Below are 18,242 nucleotides of genomic sequence, written 5' to 3'. Positions count from 1 at the left end.
TAGTCTCCATATGTTTGTTCTTTTCCCATTTTTCTTCCTGTGGTTGATGTCTAGTTTCATACCATTGTGGTCAGAAAAGATACTTAAAATAATTTCTATGCTCTTAAATTTGTTGAGGCTTGTTTTGTGACCCAGTATGTGGTCTATCCTAGAGAATGTTCCATGTATGCTTGAAAAAAAATGTGTATTCTGGTTTTCTGGGATGTAGTGTCTTGTAGATGTCAATTAAGTCCAACTGGTCTATTGTGTCATTTAGGACATCTGTTTTCTTACTGATTTTCTGTCTGGAAGATCTGTCCATTGATGTCAGTGGGATGTTAAAGTCTCCTACTATTATTGTATTTCTGCCAGTTTCTCCCTCTATGTCTGTTAGTATTCTATTGATGTATATTTAGGTGCTTATACCAGGTGCATATATGTTAATGAGTGTAATATCCTCTAATAGTATTGATCCCTTTATCATTGTATAATGCCCTTCTTTTTCTTTATGGACTTTAAGTCTACTTTGTCTGATATGATTATTGCTACCACCACTTTACTGTCATTTCCATTTGCCTGAAATATTTTTTTCCATTTCCTCACTTTCAGTCTATGTGTCACCTTAGCCCTGAAGTGAGTCTCTTGTAGGTAGCATATTGTAGGTTCTTATTTTTTATCTAATCTGCCACTCTGTGTCTTTTGATCAGGTCATTTAGTCTATTGACATTTAAAGTAGTTATTGATGGGTATGTGCTCATTGCCAGTTAATTTTGTACTTTGTTGGTTTCTTCTTCTTCTTTTTCCTTTTGTGGTTTGATGGTTTTCTTTCGTATTATGCTTGAGTTCCTTTCTTTTTGAATCTATCGTATGTTTTTTATTTTGTGGTTAACTGGGTTTTCAAGTATGTTGACCATAACTATTTCTACTTGCTTTTACAATTTTTGTTGTTGTTGTTTTTGTTTTTGTCTTTGCTGCATCGCATCTTCATTGCCGCACATGGGCTTTCTCTAGTTGCAGTGAGCAGGGGCTACTCTTTGTTGCGGTGCATGGGCTTCTCATTGCGGTGGATTCTCTTGTTACGGAGCACAGGCTCTAGGTGCGTGGGCTTCGGTAGTTGTGGCATGCAGGCTCAGTAGTTGTGCCTCGCGGGCTCTAGAGCGCAGGCTGAGTAGTTATGGCACACAGACTTAGTTGCTCCGCAGCATGTAGGATCTTCCTGGATCAGGGATTGAACCTGTGTCCCCTGCGTTGGCAGGTGGATTCTTAACCACTTTGCCACCAGGGAAGTCCCTTCTTGTTTTTAATCAATGTAATGTCTTATTTAAATGATCTTCAATCCTTTTATATATTTGCCTTTCCTATTGTAATTTTCACTTTCGTATAAATTCTTGCTCCTTTTCTCCTTTGAGGAGACCTTAGGGTAGGTTTAGTATTGCTGTATTCTTTTAGTTTTTACTTGTCTGAGAAATTCTTTATCTCTCCTTCTATTCTAAATGATATTCTTGCTGGGTAAAGTATGTTGCAGGTTTTTCCCTTTCAGGACTTCGAGTATATCATGCCACTTCCTTCTGGTTTGCAATTTTCTGCAGAGAATTCATCCAGCTGATAGCCTGATAGGGATTCCCTTGTATATAGCTCTTTGTTTTTTTCTCTTGCTGCCTTCAGAGTTCTTTGTTTTTAACTTTTGCCATTTTAATTATGATATGTCTTGGGATAGGTCTGTTTGGGTTCATCTTTTTGGGGACCTTCTGTGCTTCCTGTACCTGGATATCTATTTCTTTCTTTTGGCTTGGGAAATTTTTAGCCCTAATTTCCTCAAATAAATTTTCAATCCCCTTTTACCTCTCTTCTTCTGAGACTACTGTAATGTGAACATTGGTATGGTTAATGTTATACCAGAAATCTTGTAAGTTGTTTTCATTTTTTAATTTTGTTTTTCTTTAGCTGTTCTGATTGATTTCCATCCTTCTGTTCTCCAGATCACTTATTTGTTTTTCAGTATTATTTAGTTTGCTGTTGATTGCTCTAGATTGGTTGTTATCTCAACACTTGAGTTATCTAATTTTGATTGCTTCATCTTAGTAGTTTCTAGTTCCTTGTTATAGTGATCTGCATTTCTATTGATAATCTTAGTTCCTTTAGCATTTTCCTTATCTTCTTTTTGAACTCAGGGTCTAGGAGACTGGTGAGGTCTGCTTCATTTCTTTTAGGGGATGTCTGTCGTTCTTTTAATTGGGAGTAGCTCCTCTCCTTTTTCATTTTGCTTAACTTCTTTTGTCTGAATTTAGGAGAAACGTTTTCAACTGTGGTCTTGAAGGGGTGTTTTCAACGTGGGAGCATCATGTGTACTCTGTGTGAGTCCAGCATTTTTGGTGTGAGGGCTGGTTTTGGTATGAATGCCAGCCACCTCTTCTCCCCAGAGTCTGCTGCCTGTTATCCCCTTGATGGGGATGTGATTGGTGTTTTGGTGTCCAGGGCCTGCACTGGGTGTTAGGCAGAACCCCCTCATTGCTCCATGGCCTGTTGGAGTCAGGGCCTCCTCCCCAGTTGTTGGAGTAGAAGCCCTGAGGGTTGGATTTGATGAGGCTCCATTGCCCTTGAGTGCGTGCCCTGTCCCAAAGGAGGTGACCGCTGAAGCAGGTGAGGCTCATGTGGTCACGGTGAACCTATGTGCCTCCCATGCAGTCCAAAGTTGCTTCCCTTTTTCCATTGTGTTCGTCCTAGATGTAGTGCTAGGCAGTGATATGGAGTAGGCTGGCGCTGGGGGCCAGGGTGCTGTGGCTGCATGAATCGAGATGGTTGGGCTGCTGCCTGGGACCTTGACTGCCTCTGTGGCAGGCCTCTCCCAGGACCTGTGCACCCCAGATCCAACTCCAAGCAGAGGTGTGGGGTGGGCAGAACTGGAGCACTGAGTACTCCTCCCTAGAGGCTTTGTACCGGATACATGCCTTTCTGTGCTCCACCAGGTGCTGCTGACAAAGCCCAGACCCACCCCTTTTCCCCCCACCCCCACCTTAGGAGTGCTGACATCGGAACAGTGCCTCTATTGTTAGACCTGGACCACACCCCAGACTCTCAGGACTAGCTCCTTGCAGCTAAATGGAGTCTTTCCCTAGGGTTTGTCTGCCAAGATTCACTGCTTAGCTGCTGTAGGTATTTGTAGCCCCACCAGATTCACACTTTGATTGGGAAGTGTGGTGAGGTACAGGTGCCAGCACCAGTCTCCCTTCACCGTGACTGTTAGCAAGCCAGTCTGCGCACACTCCTGTCAAGTAAAGTCCAGGCTTCTCTAGCCCCTCTGTCTGTCCCAGCAGGCAAGGGGGCTCCCTAAGCCTGCCTGTGTGGACCTTTTCTCCTTTACATATCCCCCCCAGAGGCTCAGGTCCCATCCTGATGCCTTTTTTTTTTTCTTTTCCTGTCCTACCTACTTACATGGAGGTCTTTCATGCAGCTTTGGTTATATAGGAGATCTTCTACCCATTTCCTATTGGTTTTCTGTGAGAATTGTTCCACATGTAGATGTATTTTCGATGTGTTTGTTGGGGGAGGTGAGCTTCACATCCTCCTACTCTGCCATCGTGATTCCCCCTCGGGAAGTACTTCTGAATTTACTAAATAAGCATATTGCTGGCTACTGTGTGAGACTGATATATTTTAGCTACCTGTGTATAATGGAAATGTTATTCTTTCTTATATGTACAGTAGTATTCCTGCACTTTTAAAAAATTGTTTTATTTATTCAGTCATCTCTTATTGGGCTCCCACTGTGCAGCTGGCACATAGGTGCTGGAGATTCAGAGTTGATAGACAATGTCCACTCTTCAGGGATGAGTATTGTGATAAACATGTAACAGTTTTCTTCAGGAACAGAATCCTGTGTTAAATTTTATTTTAATGACTTTTAAAAAATCAGCAGTGAATGAGCAAGTGCTTTTCTTTCACCAAAATCTAATAGGCTAGTAGTATTAGTCAATAAATGGAACATGATTACTTAAATTTAAAGCATTCTTATTCTAAAAGAATTTCAGAATTGAAAGAAACTTGAGCCAGCGTTGAGTCTGTCTCCCCATTCTCCACCCAGTTTTACTGACGTGAAACAGAGATTTAGAGAAGCCAATATTCAACTGAGGTCATATAACCAGCTTACTTGCAGAGCTTGGAGACCCCATGTCCTGCCTAGTAGTCTGGGATCCTAGAATATCTCTATTAATTATTGGTTAAGCTTTGGATTCATGACATTTTTGGTAGTGTTTTTAAGTTCTTGAATTTAGAATTTTTGTTGCATCTTCTGAATTCCTTAGCCCAAAGAATGGAGAGGAAAGTATGCTCTCAAAATACCTTGTGATTTTGCTTTTAAAGTGTTCTCAGACACATCTGTTTGCCTTTTTGAAGAAAAAAGTATGATTCTTAATATGAATTTGACATTTTTTACCTGTGCAGTTTATCTTCTGACATTAATTTTTCTTTTTCTCTTTTTAGTCTGCCATTTTCAATTTTCAGAGTCTGTTGACTGTAATCTTGCTGCTTATATGTACCTGTGCTTATATCCGATCCTTGGCACCCAGCCTCCTGGACAGGAATAAAACTGGGTATGTCACTAATAATGTCTAATCACCCAAATTAGTTCTTAGAGATATTGAATGTCAGTTATTGAAAGTCATTAAATAATTTAACTCCTATATGTAATTTAGTTTATAATAACTTTTTACATTATTTTTTCCCTATTTTTAAAAATCCAAATCTTTATATTCACAGAAGCTTACTAAATAAAAATATAAATATCAGAAGTGACCTGAAATGTGTTGGACTGAAAAAAAAAGTGTATTTTAAAAGATGTGATAGATTTTTTTCTGAGATTGAAGCTACAATTTAGTACTTTCAAAGACAGTGTTTGGCCTTAGTATTTAATAGAATATTAGTAAAATTGGTTATCATATTTTGAAAGCATTAAACATCTTATAAGCACTGTGTCCATAAAAATAATAATATAGACATTGCCTCTTCATTCCCAGACTGGTCTAATCATACAGGCTCCTCATCTGTATCATAAAGCAAACATCTTTGGAGAAATTTACTTAGCTTACTTTAAAAAGTAATGAAAATTCAGTCTTGGACATGTCACATCACTTTTAATTACATGTTCACACCCCAAAAAAATTTAAGCTTAATATGATACCACAAAGACTTAAAATTTTTAAGTGCCATGTTCCTAATACAGAAATACATATTGAGTTCAACCAGGACAAGTATGTATAAAAACAGAGACCATGTGGTGAAAACTATGCAGACTTTCTTTGCCTTACAGATTTATTAATTTCTTGAATTCACAATTGTCTTTAATTCTTTTGTGGTAAGATCCTGTACGTCACTTAATCATCTTAAGAAATAATAGGATGGGGAGGAAGACGCAAGAGGGAAGACATATGGGAACATATGTATATGTATAGCTGATTCACTTTGTTATAAAGCAGAAACTAACACACCATTGTAAAGCAATTATACCCCAATAAAGATGTTTAAAAAAAAAAAAAAAGAAATAATAGGATGAAATAGTAGAATACTTCACATAGGAATAATTAATTATCTCCAGCACCTTTTTTGTTTTTGATGAAAGGAAAAGGGCCAAATTAAGATCCTGCAAGGTCAAACTCTGCTTTTCCACTAATAAAAAGCCCCTACAAGAGTCCAGGTAGTAGATACTCAAGCATGAGAGGAAATAATTCTCTTTTCTTCAACTCCCATTATATCTTTGGGGTCATAATTAACATTTATTCAAACATCCTGTTATCTAAATCATTTGGCTTTTGTTACTATTCCTTTCTTTTTATTACATAGGTTTGTTTGAACATCTATAAAGATATAAATAGAACCCCTAACCAGTTTTGAATAATGAAAATCTATAATCCTGTTCCAGTAAACTGTCTGTCTCTATTGGCATGAGGGATTTTATTTAACCTACTGAAGGTGAAAATAGATGTTATTTGTCCGTCAGTTTTTCTGACAATGCCTCACTTCCTTTGTAGACATTATCTTATCATCAGTCCACCTTTTTCTCTGAACTCAGCACTCAATACTTTGTCCCTTTGTTGAAATTATATAATCTTATTTGTTGCTTAGTTGTGCCTGAAGCCTTTCTACCCAGCCAGTTTTATTTCCTCCTACCCTTCCTCTGCAACCCCCAACGATTAACTTATAATTAAAGCATATGGTAGAATCCAGTAAACAGTATCATTGATCATTAGTTTAGATTTCTAATGTAATACATAATGTCTAATAAGAAATTTAAGTGTTTATGTCATTGAAGAATAATCTCATAGTGGCAGAACAGTGCATTTGTACTTTTCTGATGCTGCGATAAAAAAAGTAGATTGCATGTGGAAATGTCTGCTCCTCATTCCTTTGGAAGCAGGAACACATCCATAACATGCTACATTAGAAAAGGAGTTCTCAGGGCTGCCAACCTTACAGCAGAGGTTGAGTAGTAGTATATTTCTCCTACATGAAAACCAAAGAAATAACACGCCTATTTTCACATTTTAAAATATATAATGATATAGTCAACTGTTTCAAAGCTTTTTTTAGAAACTTTGCTTCTATTTATATAAATGTTAAGCCCCTTTTATTTTGACTTGTACATACGAAGTATTTTCTGTAGAAGAAATTTTTACTGGTCATTGTTCTGTTGTAATACGTATTTTTATGAGACTCAAAATAAGCTTTCCAGGCTTCCCTGGTGGCGCAGTGGTTGAGAGTCCACCTGCCGAGGCAGGGGACACGGGTTCGTGCCCCAGTCCGGGAGGATCCCACATGCTGCGGAGTGGCTGGGCCCGTGAGCCATGGCCGCTGGGCCTGCACATCCGGAGCCTGTGCTCTGTAGCAGGAGAGGCCACAACAGTGAGAGTCCCACGTACCGCAAAAAAAAAAACAAACTCCCTTTTGCTGTTAAGGTAGATGACATTTGCTTAGAGCTAAAAAAAAAAAAAAAAAAAAAAAAAAAAGCTTTCCTTTCATTATAGTGAGTATTCCATGCTAAAGTGAAGATAATCTGGACCAATTAGATAAAATGAGTTCTTGATAACTTCACTGTTGAAAATAACAAATTAATTTTTTGCTGCTTCAAATAATATAGAACTAAAAAGCAGCAAAGAAAGATTGCTACTTTGTCTTGCTTCGTATTTTCATAGACTTAATAGTTTTATCAGCAGATAGACTTATTGGCTTATATCCTTAGAAACTAAGCAGCATATCTGCATTGGTTTTTACCAGCTAATAAAGTTCCTTTTAGCACTTGGGATATTACAGAAATGTCTAGGTAGGGAAATACGTGAAAAAGGCCAAAGCAGTACCAATTAATCTCTTAAGTTGCCAAGTTGGGAAATTTTTTTCATTTAAATAGCTTTCAATATGCTAAGTGTGTTATACCAATTTCCTAATGAGGCTTTTAGTTATTTCTAGACTATAAGACCTGAAAAGACCTTGACTGTGGTCACGTGGTTTCAGATTATTCTGTGGGACCCTAAGCTTTCCATAGAGGAACTTCAGGTGTCCTGCCTCTGAGTACCTCAGCCAGAGGAGCTTTAAGTCAATAATGCATTTTATAATCAATAGACTTTTAGAATCAAGCATCCAGGGCTTTGCAGATCACTAACCAGTTGTCTTTCATTTTTTGATGAAATGTAAGCCAATGTAAGTGATACCTGGAGTCATGTCACATACACCTTTAGCCTGTGTAATACTGAACACAGCGCATGTTAATCACTATTCTAAAGACTTTCTGTGTAATAACTCATTTAATCCTTGTAACAACCCTATGAGGATGAGATAAAGAGAAAGGTAAAATAACTTGCCCACAGTTATGCAACCAATTAAGTAGGATTGAATTTAGGCACAATCTAGCCCTGATCCTTTGCTTTCAAGAGCGCTTAAGATTTTTGTCCTTTTTATTCCTATAAGAAGAAAATTGTTTCACCTGTCAGAATGCCCATCCCTCACAATAAACTGGTATTTTTGCCCGTTTCATTTAATCTGTACTAAGAGACTTCTTGCTTTGATGTCAGGAATTCACTGTATACTTCAAAGGAGGAAAGTGTATAGAACTTGATTGAATCAGCATTTTCTTTCAGTCTTAACCATTCAAATACAATGATTCATTGCCAGCCATCTCTTTGGGCAAAAAAAAAAAAAATTATAAATTTCCCTGTAATTTAAACATTATGATTTTCTTATCCCAATCCTAATAAGTAATGTTAATTTATCTTGATTTGTAACCATGTGTAACACTATTTATAATTCTATTCTTTTGTCACACCAACAAAATAGTTGTCTACAATGTGTGTTTTTTTCCAAATATCTCTATTCATTGAATGACTTGTCCTTTTTTTTGAGCTGGTATTTTTTAATGCATGCAGAATAAGTGATATATCCATATAATATGTATTCATAATATATTCATTCATAGAATTGAAATGGACATTAGTCTAATTTTTCTTATTTCCAGAGTATATGTGTTTTAAATGGCATATATTTAGTTAATTGCATATACAATTATATGAAACAACTAGGGTTTTCCACTTACACTGAAATATATATGTTGAAATATATTGAATATATTACACTGAAATATAGGCTCATATTTTTGTATTCCTCCTTATTTAATGTTATAGTTATGTAAATGCTATCATTGGAGTTCATGATTATAGATCATTTAAATAAAGAACTATATTCAGTAAGAAGTAAGTTTATTCAGTATGAGAGTTTTATTTTTTAATGTCAAAATTTATCCAGAACCAACTGTTCCCATTTACTGTTTTCTCAAAGTTAACATTTATTTAAATGGGCATATGTATTTTCTGCTTTTGAAGATAAAGCACTTGAAGTTGACGGAATCAATCTTCTAATAGTAAGCTCTGGTGCAAATCTTTGCCGCTCTCGCATTAATTTACTTTGGGCTTAACCTGTGAGACAACATATGTTCAGTTTCTGACAGTTTCTATACATTGATGGTTGATAAGCTATTATTGTGTCCTACTTTTCTCCATAAGTGGTGGCTCAACATCAACTACATTTCAGTTTAAAGCAAAGCATCAGCAGTTAAAATACTAGTATATAATAAATTCTCCATATAGTTCTGAATAATTTACCTTTCCCAGTAAACAGTAGCTACTTTTTTTTATTCTATGCAGGTTGTTGGGTATATTTTGGAAGTGTGCCAGAATTGGTGAGTATCTATCTATAATCTCTCTCCACTTCTTCATCTGTAAATTGTTGGCCAATTTACTTGTGTTCAAACAAATCATATGTCAGTTTTTAAAGTGTAGCCTTCCCAACTAGGTGCATTTTGCAGTAGTTTGTAGAGTTCCACCTAACTCTTTTGCTGACACTATTTAAAACTAGACTTCATAGATAGCTAATAATACTTCATTAGCAGGGAGATGGAAAATACGACAAAAGTCTCTCTAATTCAGATATCAAATACTATGCATTCCTGGTTTTGGGGAGATTTCAGACAAATGTGTATAGTTTTATGCACACATACTTTAGTATAGAGCATGCAATTCTGTATAATGTGTACCATTTTGATAACTGAGGATGATTTTTCCATTTAATGAAAGGCTTGCTGAGCAACCATCTAATTGCCCTCTGCTAGGTCATAGAATCTTATTGGTTGCTTTTAGAAAACATGAACTATTTCATCTTTTGAATCCATGTATGTGGTCATACTTGAGCTTTGTGTAAATGTGGATATCTTCTAACTTTTCATAATAAGATTAGTAGCACCTTAAGTGTGTTTATGGTTAGATAACAATATATACTATACATTGTCCCATAACACTATGTATATAATAACATTTAACACAGTGCCTAGCACATAGTAGACTCTCAAATGATTGGTAAGTAAATGAGTTAAAATGCATTTTATTTGCCAGTATTCTTTTTTTATTGCAGTATAGTTGATGTAGAATATTACATAAGATACAGGTGTACAACATAGTGATTCATAATTTTTAAAGGTTATATTCCATTTATAGTTATTATAAAATAGTGGCTATATTTCCTTATATATTCTTGTGGCTTATTTATTTTATACATTACAGTTTGTACTTCTGAACCCCCTACTCCTGTCTTTCCCTTCCCCCCTTCCTTCTCACCACTGGTAACCACTAGTTTGTTCTCTAGATCTGTGAATCTGTTTACTTTTTCCTATATTCACTACTTGGTTTTATTTTTTAGATTCTACATATAAGTGATATCATACAGTGTTTGTCTTTCTCTGACTGACTTATTTCACTGAGCATAAAAACCTTCAAGTCTATCCATGTGGTTGCAAATGGCAAAATTTCATTCTTTTTTATGGCTGAGTAGTATTCCAGAGAGAGAGACAGAGAGAGAGAGAGCGAGAGAGTGAGTGTGTATGTGTGTGTGTGTGTGTGTATGCCACATCTTTATCGATCCACCTGTTGATGGACACTTAGGTTGCTTCCATATCATGGCAATTGTAAGTAATACTATTTTGAACATTACGGTGCATGTATCTTTTCAAAATAATGTTTTTGTTTTAGTCGGATATGTACCCAAGAGTGGGATTGCTGGGTCATATGGTAGCTCTATTTTTACTGTTTGGAGAAACCTCCATCCTGTTTCCCGCAGTGGCTGCACCAATTTACATTCCCACCACCATCCACATCCTCAGCAACATTTGTTGTGTTCTTTCTGATGATAGGCGTTCTGACAGGTGTGAGATAACATCTCATTTTTGGTTTTAATTTGCATTTTCTGATGATTAATAGTGTTGAGCATCTTTTCATCTGCCTGTTGGTCATCTCTATGTCTTCTTTGAAAAAATTTCTATTCAGGTCTTCTGCCCAGTTTTAATTGGGTTGTTTGTTTTTTTGATATTGAGTTGTATGAGCTGTTTATAGATTTTGTATATTAATCCCTTATCAGTCATATCATTAGCAAATATTTTCTCCCATTGTGTAGGTTGTCTTTTTGTTTTGTTGATGGCTTCCTTTGCTGTGCGAAAGCTTTTATGTTTAATTAGGTCTGATTTGTTTATTTTTGCTTTTGTTTCCTTTGCTTTAGGAGACAGATCAAAAAAAATATGATTTATGTCAAAGAGTGTTCCGTTTATGTTTTCTTCTGGGAGTTTTATGGTTTCCGGTCCTACATTTAGGTCTTCAGTCCATTTTGAGATTATTTTTATATGTGGTATGAGAAACTATTCTGACTTCATTCTTTTCTTTTACATGTAGCTGTTTCCCCAGCACCACTGAGCGGGGGTGGGAAGCGGTTCCTGACACAGTTTTGTATGGAGTCCAGGGTGTCCTGAAACTAGTGTTGGCCTGCTAGTGGGCAGGACCATGTCCCAACTGGTCCCAGGGCAGGGTCTGGCCTACTGGGAGGTGTGGGCAGGCTGGGTCCGCAGATTGCAGGATTGTGGTTTTCTTGCATTTGGTGTCTGCCACCTGATGGGTGAGGCTGGTCCAGAGGCTAAAGCAGGCTTCCTTGAGGGCAGGGCTGGGCTCCAGGAGTTTCTGGGGCTGGTGCCTGCCCACTGGTTGGGGAACTGGGTGCTGGGACCCTGCTGGACAGGGCCATGTCCAGAGGCAGCTGTGGGCTCAAGGGGTCTTAAGGCAGCCTGTCTGCTGATGGGTGGGGGCTCTGTCCCCACTGAATGAGTTGCTTGGCCTGAGGTGTCCCAGCACTGGCACCTATAGACTGTTGGGCCAGGGCACGGTTGGGTCCTAGCACTAATAAGCTAGAGGGAAGATTCCACAATGGCGCCTGCTAGCACCAGTGTCCCCATGGCAGAAGTAGCTCTATGAATGGCTGCCACCAGTGTCTATGTCCCCAGGGTGCATTGCAGTTGCCTCCTGTTCCTCCGGGAGATTCTCCAAGACCAGCAGGTAGGTCTGACCCAGGCTCCTATCAAATTACTGCTTTTGCCCTGAGTCCTGGAATGTGTGAAACTTCGTGGGTGCCCTTTAAGAGTGAAGTCTCTCTCCCCGAAGTCCTATGGGACTCCTGAAATTAAGGCCCACTGGCCTTCAAAGCCAGTGCTCTGGGGGCTCGTCTTCCCAGCGCAGGACCTCCAGGCTGGAGAGCCTGATGTTCAGCTCAGACCTTTCACTCCTTTGAGAGAATCTCTACAATGTAATTATTCTCCAGTTTGTGGGTTGTCCACCCAGTGGTATGGGACTTCACTATACAGCTAGTCTTCCCCACCTACCTGTCTCCTTGTGGTTCTTTCTTTGTGTCTTTGGTTGTAGAAGATCTTTTCTGGTAGGTTCCAGTCTTTTTCATTGATGGTTGTTCTGCAAATAGTTAGTTGTGATTTTGGTGTGCTTGTGAGAGGAGGTGAGCTCAGGGTGTTTCTACTCCGCCATCTTGGCCAATCTCCCCAAGACATAGTATTTTCTGATGCTTTTAGATCACATTTGCAGAGTCCCAATGCAAACCCTGAAACAGCAGAAGAAATCTTAAGCCCTTCAAAAGTAACCAAGAAGAGGGAGAGAAAGAGACAAAAAAGCACCCTCAAGGGCTAATGCTGATAGCTAATGGTAAATGTAAATATATATACACCAAACTCCTTGCTTCAAGATCCAGGTCACTCAAGGAAAAAAGTAATCTCGCTAAGGAACAGGCTGGTAAGAATACCTCACGTAAACTACAAAGAGAGAACATAATGGGATTGTCTCCATAATTTCACTTTCTGATATTTCATTGTTTGTTAGTGTACAGAAATGCAACAGATTTCTGTATATTAATTTTGTATCCTGCGACTTTACCAAATTCATTGATGAGCTCTAACAGTTTCCCCATTTACCATCTCATCAAAAAGAATCAAATACCTAGCAATAAAGCTAAGGAGGTTAGAGACCTGTACTCCAAAAACTAGAAGACACTGATGAAAGAAATTGAAGATAACACAAACAGATGGAAAGATACACTGTGTTCTTGGATTAGAAGAATCAATATTGTTAAAATGACCATAGTATCCAAGGAAATCTACAGATTCAGTTGCATTCCCTATCAAATTACCAATGGTGTTTTTCACAGAACTAGAACAGATAATTTAAAAATTTGTATAGAAACACAAAAATTCCGATTAGCCAGAATAATCTTGAGAAGGAAGAACAGCTGGAGGAATCTTGCCCTCTGACTTCAGACTATTACAAGGGTATGGTCAAAAACAGTATGGTACTGGCACAAAAACAGACATAGATCAGTGGGACAGGATAGAAAGCCCAGAAATAAACCCCACGCACTTATGGTCAATTAATCTAGGACAGTGGAGGCAGGAGTATACAATGGAGAAAAGACAGTCTCTTCAGTAAGTGGTGCTGGGAAAACTGGACAGCTACATGTAAAAGAATGAAATTAGAAGATTCTCTAACACCACATAAAAATAAACTCACATCTAGGTGTTTAATCCATTTTAAGACTGGATACTATGAAACTCCTAGAGGAAAACGTAGGCGGAACACTCTTTGACATAAATCGCAGCAATATTTTTTTGGATCCGACTCCTAGAGTAATGGAAACAAAAACAAAAATATACAAATGGGACCTAATCACACTTACATGCTTTTGCACAGCAAAGGAAACCATAAACAAAACGAAAAGACAGTCTATGGAATGGGAGAAAATATTTGCAAATGATGTGACCAACAAGGAATTAATGTCCAAAATATACAAACAGTTTGTACAGCTCAATATCGAAGAGATAACCCAATCAAAAAACGGGCAGAAGATCTAAATAGACATTTCTTCAAAGAAGACATACAGATGGCCAACAGGCACATGAAAAGAAGCTCAACATCGCTAATTATTAGAGAAATGCTAATCAGAACTACAATGAGGTATCACCTCACTCTGGTCAGAATGGCCAACGTCAAAAAGTCTGCAAATAATAAATGTTGGAGAGGGTGTGGAGAAAAGGAACCCCCCTACACTGTTGTTGAGAATGTAAATTGGTGCAGCCACTATGGAGAACCCTTAAAAAACTAAAAATAGAGTTACCATATGATCCAGCAATCACACTCCTGGGCATATATCCAGAGAAAACCATAATTCGAAACGATACATGCACCCCAATGTTCATTGCAGTCGTAGAATATCACTCAACCATAAAAAAGAGTAAAATAATGCCATTTGCAGCAACATGGATGGATCTAGAGATTAAGCCAGAGAAAGACAAATATCATATGATCTCACTTATATGTGGAATCTAAAAAAAATGATACAAATAATTTATTTACAAAACAAATAGACTCATAGATATTGAAAGCAAACTTACAGTTACCAAAGGGGAAAGGCAGGGGCAAGGGGAGGGGATAAATTAGGAAATTGGGATTAACAGATATGTACTACTATATATAAAATAGATAAATAGCAGGGACCTACTATATAGCACAGGGAACTATATTCAATATCTTGTAGTAACCTGTAATGGAAAAGAATCTGGAAAAGAGTATATGTATAAATATATGTGTGTGTGTGCGTGTGTGTGTGTATCTATCTGAATCGCTTTGCTGAACACCTGAAACATTGAATCAACTATTCTTCAATAAAAAAAGAGAGAGAACATATGGAAGAGCAAGACAGTTTGAGGAAGTAGAGAATATCACTGGATTAGAGTCATACTAACATTAAAGTTGCTAGCTCATGAATAAAATATTAAGGTATTTTAAATCCATCTTTTGTGTAATAAATTAGAAAACGATGTACAAGTCCATTTAGTAGCCAATCCAGGTGATCCTTTTGTTCACAATTTTTACTTGAAAGTATAGCTAAAGTTTTCAGACATCTAGTTTATAGCTTTCTTCATGTTATCCTATAGTACTACCTATTTTTATGTCTGATTATAAACTGTGCCCTTTTTTGCTTGCCCATGTATTTCCATTTTCCTGTCTTGACTATATGAATACCACAGGTTAAATGGTTCAGTTATTCATTTTTGCCAGTTATGTGGAAAGCATTAGCTTTTCATTTTGGCAAAGTGGTTTAGAAAATGTTGATGGTGATACGCTGCTTTCTCAACCACATGCTCCTCTCTTATCTTGACACAGAATATATCCACAAAGAAAGGAACAGTTTTAATGGGAAAAGGCCCAGCCAAATCATCTTATCATGTTACACATCACATTACAGCAACTGTTTCACATTCACTTACAGAGACCTAAGACCAGACAAGAAGTAACATTCTTACCCAAGTTCAACCAAAGATGTTTAGCCTCTACCACATGGCAGTCTCTTTTAAGAAAATTAAAAACGGGAAAATGAAACCCATATGTAAATTATAGCATTCTAAGTTGGAGGATGAGGAAGAGAAGAACTTCCTCAAAAATTAATTTCCAGCAGATGGGTAATTTAGGACAATATTAGTTTCTTCTTTTAGTGTTTAAGAAGACTATATTAGACAGTGAGAGTATCTAGCCCTGTGGTGAGTGACAGGCTTCCTTATGAGACCTACCAGAAATTTTGGTCTGATTGTTTTGTTGTTGTTTTGTTGGATAACTTGAGTTTTTTACCCTGAAACAATCAGCATGGCTAAAAAATGAGGAACCACGGTATTTTTTAGTTTCAAAAGATTTTTTTTTTCCAGTTGAGATAATATTGTAAAAACACTGTATTTTCTCACTTTCTAGATTTTCCTTTAGCTGGAATATAGTCCATCAAATGTCTACGGATAGAAAAACCTTTCAGAAAAACACCAAATGTTTATTTTATGTGTATGTGTGTAATGTCTTCTGTGAATATTACCATTGAACAAAGATATAAACTTTTTGACTGTATCACTATGATCTCAGTGAGGAAGCTCTGAAAATGAAGATGACCTTCAAGGTTTTAGTTGATAAGAGTGGTCAAGATTGACATTTTCCAGAAGTAGTTAACTGAACTTGCTAGTGAAATATGGAACTTAGTTACTAGAAAAGATTACTTTAAACATCACAGAAAAACACAGGTGAGGTGAGTATAAACCATCTCTGTAAAGGAACCAGGTACATACCCAGGATTATTCCTAGAAGTAGCACATCACTCTTTCTCCTTCCTTCTTCCTTTCTTATGTGCCCTCAAGGCAGCATAAAAATGCCTGGTGCTTTGTGCAGCCTTGCAATTACTGAAGAAACAGGAAAGAACAAGATGAGTTTGAGTTAGCTCACAATTACAGGATCTCTGTTTATAAGAGTTTCACAAGCCAACTCCAGATCTACTTCATGCAAAGGAAAGTCTCCAAGTATAAACAAACACTCCTTAAACACATGTGAAAATTGACTAATACAGAAGTGGTTGTTCTAAGTTCTACATCTCTAACCCAGAGTAATTATACGGTAAAAGATTTGATATGAAATCCATTTCAGAAATAGTTTAGTTTTCTCTGTTATGTTTTTATTAAGCATTCTACGTTATGTTGATTTTTTAAATGCAGTTTGATTGAACACCCTCTGTTTATTTTCATCTAGGAATGCTTATTTTTTACCCCTTATAATTGTCATGAATTGCTATCAATGAAGAAAAAAGTATGGCTAGAAACTATGTTGAATTTCTTTTTATAGGTGGAAATTTCCCTTTTTTATAGGGAAAAAACAAGCAATGTTTCTTTGGTTTTAATTGAGTTTTGAGATAATTTCATTTGGATCTTTAGCCTACATTCTGTGTTATATTTTTTAATATCTGGGTTTATGCAGTGACACTGAAATGGCTCATGAAGGGTTTTCTAAAGGCATGAAAAGGAGGTGGTCTTAGAAATAGATCAGTATAGTTTAGCTCATTCTGGAGTATACTCACTTTTATGTTGCATGTAGTTTGTTTTGCCCACCCCTGCCCCTAAATATATGGGCTTCATAGGCAAGAATTTTATCTTGGTTTTTTATATGCCCCTCTCCTGTAGTAAGTAATAACCTTACTGCTAACCACTCAGTTAATCAACGTGAATATATCTACCTTTTTTCCAACAGGTGAACGGAAGAGTCCTTATGTTGCGGTATGCTGTATTGTGATGGCCTTCAGCATCCTCTTCATACAGTAGCTTGGAAAAATGCCAGAATTCAGTTGCAATCAGATTTAAATATGAAAAAAAAGGACTTATCTGCAGAAAATAATGGAAAGAGTGGTTAACCCTTTTATCTTTGAACATTGAATGAGATAAATTTTCAGCTGCTGTTCTCTATTTTTGTTATTGGACCAATGTTCTATATAATTAGGATGTAACCATTTAATACTCAGAGCTTAAATATGTCTGTAACAATCAACCTCAGTACTGTCACTGCAATATTACATTCTGCATATGTCATTCTGTTATGTCAGATACCAGTTTTTAGTGAGGTATCTTTAAGGCACATAGGAGAAAACAAAATTGGTAAATTACTTAAGTTCCTTTCACCGTGATTTGGAAACGATAAATCTTTATAGAATGAGACTTTTTGGACTAGCTTTTTTATTGAAAAAAAAAAAGGTTCAATTCGTGTTGGTAAGGACTGCATTCATATTTAATAATGCTTGCTTTTCCTCTGGCCACATCATTTTGAGCATTAACCAGAGTACCTCTACTGTTAGCAAACTGTAGTTTATTACAGGTATTTAAACTATTTAAAACAAGCCTATGCAGTTCTTAAGGAGGAAGATAAATGAGAAGTGACTTAAGAGTGCTATTGAGAAAATGTTCCTATTTAACATAAAAGAATTCAGAATACCTGACTGGTGTTATCATCTCTGAAACCTCTGGTTAAGTATGGATAAATGTCTTAAGCATAAATTTGACCAGCTAACTGTTGTTTTTGGAATAAGACTACATGTTTAGAGTAAAAAAGAGCTAAACGGAATGGTAATCTTACACACGTTTTTCATTCTTTTTAGTGTTAGGTCTCTACATTTTAATTACCCCAAAATGCAAACTGTGTTTTTGTTTTTTAATACAGCACTTTAAACCTAGTTTATGTTTTGCCTATCAACTTGAACTGGAATCTTGTGTAACTTACTACATGATGATAAACGTTTTCACATCTACTTACCATATGCCATGGCATAAATGTCTTTGAGCTTTGATGATAAAGGAGGACCTTCAGTAATTTTCATTGAGGCAAGAGGAACATTGGAAATGTGACATAAATTTTGTAGTAGAGCAGTTATTACACATTTATGGTTAACATTTCAAAATTCAGTTAAAGTTTCAAAGCGAAGGAGAACTTCTTAACTAAAAATTGCCCATTATACATAGTATTAATTAGATATTGTTGTCGGCTGTTAATTCCCCATAAAGA

General features: G+C 36.9%; 1 protein-coding gene and 1 non-coding gene across 2 annotated transcripts in view; both read left to right on the top strand.

Moving 5' to 3' along the window:
* Positions 1-17,997, top strand: part of TMEM167A (transmembrane protein 167A) — a 34,161-nt gene extending 16,164 nt beyond the window's left edge. The window contains exons 2-4 of the mRNA XM_024734376.1: positions 4,459-4,568; positions 9,162-9,196; positions 16,941-17,997. Coding sequence (XP_024590144.1) covers positions 4,459-4,568; positions 9,162-9,196; positions 16,941-17,011 — 216 coding nt within the window. The 3' untranslated portion in view covers positions 17,012-17,997. The remainder of the gene's footprint in view (positions 1-4,458; positions 4,569-9,161; positions 9,197-16,940) is intronic.
* Positions 6,348-6,482, top strand: LOC112392604 (small nucleolar RNA U109). The gene has a single exon (XR_003001722.1). It is a non-coding gene; the product is annotated as a small nucleolar RNA U109 (small nucleolar RNA).
* Positions 17,998-18,242: the final 245 nt, after the last annotated feature.

This window comes from Neophocaena asiaeorientalis, unplaced genomic scaffold (genome assembly GCF_003031525.2).
Source record: "Neophocaena asiaeorientalis asiaeorientalis breed wild unplaced genomic scaffold, Neophocaena_asiaeorientalis_V1.1 scaffold184, whole genome shotgun sequence".
NCBI classification, from domain to species: domain Eukaryota; kingdom Metazoa; phylum Chordata; class Mammalia; order Artiodactyla; family Phocoenidae; genus Neophocaena; species Neophocaena asiaeorientalis.
This window is presented reverse-complemented; position numbering and strand designations above follow the sequence as displayed.